This window comes from Glycine max, chromosome 12, assembly GCF_000004515.6.
Source record: "Glycine max cultivar Williams 82 chromosome 12, Glycine_max_v4.0, whole genome shotgun sequence".
In the NCBI taxonomy this organism is placed as follows: Eukaryota; Viridiplantae; Streptophyta; class Magnoliopsida; order Fabales; family Fabaceae; genus Glycine; species Glycine max.
Genome location: NC_038248.2, coordinates 37,902,226 through 37,905,888, shown reverse-complemented (window position 1 = coordinate 37,905,888; position 3,663 = coordinate 37,902,226). Strand labels below are relative to the sequence as shown.

The following is a 3,663-nucleotide window of genomic DNA, read 5'->3' as shown; positions in this document are numbered from 1 at the left end:
ACAATTCATCTCTTGATTTTTTTTTCTTTCTCTCATATTTATTGATTTTTTTTGGGGAACCCTTATTTATTGATTAAATTCCAGTTATCTTTTTCATTCTCTCATAGTTTAAATTAATTTTCCTCTTTCATCACCAATTTCATGGGCACTTTTTTGTCTCTTATGGGATGTTGTTTCACAAATTTGATTATTTTTCTGAGAATCATATTTCTTGGAATACTACTATTGATAATATTATTTTCATTAAAGATTTTGGTACATATTTCTAATGCATAAGAATGTTTTTTTAATTTAATTTAAAATAAAAATATTAATTAAATAATTAGATGAGGTTGAATAAGAAGAAAATGAGAAATTATATTAAGCATTTCCATGAGAATTAATGTAAGATTCCCACCCATTGAGAAGAAAATATTAAGATGAAGAAACATAAACAATATGAATTCATGAAAATAAATTATTCTTAAAATATTTTTTTATTATCTTTCAATATATATGAGAAACATATTCTGATCTTCACATCACTTATAAGTTTAATAAAATAAGATTTCTTGAAACAAATTTCTTAATGTCTTGTATCTTTTAACTGTCCATATATATATCTCTTTTAACTTGCATATCTAACATAAACCTTTTACATAATCATCTTAATTTTTTATTGTGCAAAAGCTTTAGAATATTAAAAAGTGATTACAATTTACACCAAACAGAAAAAAAACTAGAAAAGTTGAGGAAAGACAGAAGATGTGAAACACGAGTTAAAATTGCAAAACCAAACACAAGCACAACACGTATGAGGGAAGGGCAAATGGGTAAGTTGGGGAGAACCAAAAACAAAGTATATTTGCCGCATAAATAATTAACTGCGAACGTGTGATTGCCACCACAACATCTCGGAGACTTCCCCTATTTATATGCCGTCAAAACCGCTCTAAACAAACCCAACGCTAAATTTCTCTCTCTTTCTAAGCTCCACATTTTCCCGTTACTCCCATCTAGATTCTTCAGTTCTCCCTTCACCACTCCAGAGATGAAGAAGTCCGTCCTCGCTGCCTCCGTCGCCGCCGCCGCTTCCGCCACCGCGGCGTCCCTCTCCTCTTCTTCCCATCAGGTTTCCCTCTAACTCGTCTGGCTGTCTTTAGATTGAAGTTGAGAAAGAATTTTTCAAATTTCAATACACAATTGCGAATATCAATGTACAAAATGAAAAAAAAAAATTGTTGCTTTGGAAATCAAAATTCTTAATTGAAATAATAAAATACGTAAATTATTATAATTTTTTCGTATTTATCTTTGATTTTTTTCAGGATGAGAGGAGAAGCCGTGAGAACACTTCGTCGCAGAATTCATCTTCCACGGAGAAATTCGCTCCCAGATTTGATGGATTGCGCTTCATTGAAACCCTCGTAACTGCACATAGATGATGATTATTCGAGGTTCCCCACTTCTCACTCAATTGGGGCCTCATTCTTGCTTCCCTCATCCCTTGCCTTTATCTTTTTTCTTTTTCTGTTATGCCCTTTAGAAGAAGAAAAATTCATGTATGGGGAAATTCTTAAGTCTTTTACTTCTGTTTTTCCCCCCTCTTAGGAGAATTAGAGAGAAAAAGATTGTAATTTTACGGGATTATTTCATTGCCCTTTCTGGGAAATAAAAAAGTGACAAGGTTTTAGGTTTCTGCTTATGTTTATTTATTTCCATTATTTTGTATTTTACCAATCATGTATTTTTTATTATTAATGTGGTGGCTACTTGTAGGCCCAAAGAGAGTGCTAATTTGTCAATAGCTCCTTCTTTCTTGTATTTTTTTTAGTATTTATTAAGTTTATTAACTAATTTTAAGTTGATGATATTTTTTTCAATCATATTTTTTTTATCTATAAAATTTGATCCCAAATTTTTATTGAAGAGATTCAAGTCTTGTACCAATAACAGTAAATGTTAATATTCGCATAGATAGTTGATTCTTTCGGAATTCGATTTGTATACCTGAGTTGACCTTAATGTCAATTAAGAAAAAATACAGGGGAAAGAAGAACTAAACAAGGAATAAAATTGGGTGTATTTTTTTTTTCCTTTTCCTTTTCGCTTAGCTTCATATACTTGGCTCTGTTGAATCGAATGATCGAAGATTGGTGTAGATATCATCTTGTTTTAATTTGCAAACCAACGAATCTGATATATTCGAGTGGGATTAATTGAATTGTAAGATGGATTAAGCCATGTTGTTTTTCCAATAAAAAAGAAAGTGTTATTTGCAAATTTACAGTGTTATCTTCTGCGATGTGATGGCTGCGTGGTGTTATCTTCCCTGGGGTGTATTGAATATTCTTTACGAAATAAATATCTTGCAACTTGTGGTAGAAAATAACCATTTATGGGATTTCGCCACCGCCCATGTTACGCAAGCCGCTAATATTGTCTGTCAAAATTTCTGAATCTGACCATGATAGTGATATTAAAGCCCAGTTACTGTCTGAATCTCTGATATTTTGCATCTTTTGTTTTCAAAAGAAATTATGATGACTGTGTGTTTCTTTGAGGACCAGAATGCCCTTATTTGGTTAAATTACCTCTCACTGGTGATGCCCTTACATAGTCTGAATGTGCGGTATGAGCTTCTAGACAATGAGGTTAGGTTAAAGTTTGCTTTAGTAGATGAAAAATGAAAAAGAAAGAGAAAGAGAAAAGGTGTTTATAAGGAGGAAGGTGTAAGCAAAGTAAGACTGGAATGTTCCATTGTTGTTATTTGTTTGATAGAGAATGAAGGATCACATCCAACTTTCCTCTCTGCTATAATAGTCAAATGACAAAGGGGGTTTCTTGCCCATAATAATACCTATAAGAAGCAAAAAAGAAAAATATTTTACTTAAAAGAAAACCAAATAGCTTGCCGTTAACATTGAACCAATAAGCGATAGTGGTTTGTTATTGGTCAGTGTGAGTCAACAATTTAGTTACTGAAATTATAATAGTATGCTAAATCAATTCTTAAAATTACTTGAATGATAAAATAGTCTTTGAAATTTTAATAATCAATGTAATCTATGAACCATCAATCAAATTTGTCCCTAAAATCAAAGATATGGCAAAATGGTTCCTCAACTTGTTAATCATCAGTTTAGCTCATTTTTTTATGCCATTTAATATTGTTAATTAGCTAAGTTATCATTAGCTAGGTGCCTAAGTGAAAGCCAACTAGGCACACATATGTAATTACCGTATCATGTGAATAAAAATGACCAAATTGATGAAATAATAATTGGGTTTTTTTTCATCCCTCCATCTTTATTCTTCTTTTCCTCATTAGTTTTGCATTAATCTTCTAATCTACCCATTAGAAAATGTTGCCTTAGAGATCCCAAAAATCAAGTTGTATGAAACATTCATAATTATACAAAGAAACTCAATGTTTCTAATATTATTAAAAAAGGTTGAGTTCCTCCATTTAATTGCGCATGTTTCGTTCATATAATTTGATTTTAGGAATTATTATGGAAACATTTCCTCAATTAATAGATCAAAAGACATGAAAAGGTATAAAAAAAATTAATCATTATTTCACTTATGTTTTGATGATTTTTATCTTTATGATGTGATTACTACGCGTGCCAATTCAACATTTTTATGACATGAGTGCCAGTAGCTAATAACGGAGGATTA

At 31.2% G+C, this 3,663-nt stretch overlaps 1 protein-coding gene across 1 annotated transcript; it reads left to right on the top strand.

Moving 5' to 3' along the window:
- The first annotated feature begins 887 nt into the window (after window positions 1-887).
- LOC112998577 (uncharacterized) lies at window positions 888-1,676 on the top strand. The gene is made up of 2 exons (XM_026124730.2): window positions 888-1,111; window positions 1,308-1,676. The coding sequence occupies exons 1-2, from the start codon at window positions 1,031-1,033 to the stop codon at window positions 1,422-1,424; spliced, it is 198 nt and encodes a 65-aa protein (XP_025980515.1). The 5' UTR covers window positions 888-1,030; the 3' UTR covers window positions 1,425-1,676.
- The last annotated feature ends 1,987 nt before the right edge of the window (window positions 1,677-3,663 follow it).

What these genes read in the sequence shown, in the direction of transcription:
- LOC112998577 (XM_026124730.2), top strand. Translation starts at nt 1,031, where the DNA reads ATGAAGAAGTCCGTCCTCGCTGCCTCCGTCGCCGCCGCCGCTTCCGCC. An exon ending in TCTCCTCTTCTTCCCATCAG is followed by an intron (nt 1,112 to 1,307) that starts GTTTCCCTCTAA and finishes GATTTTTTTCAG; the next exon opens with GATGAGAGGAGAAGCCGTGA.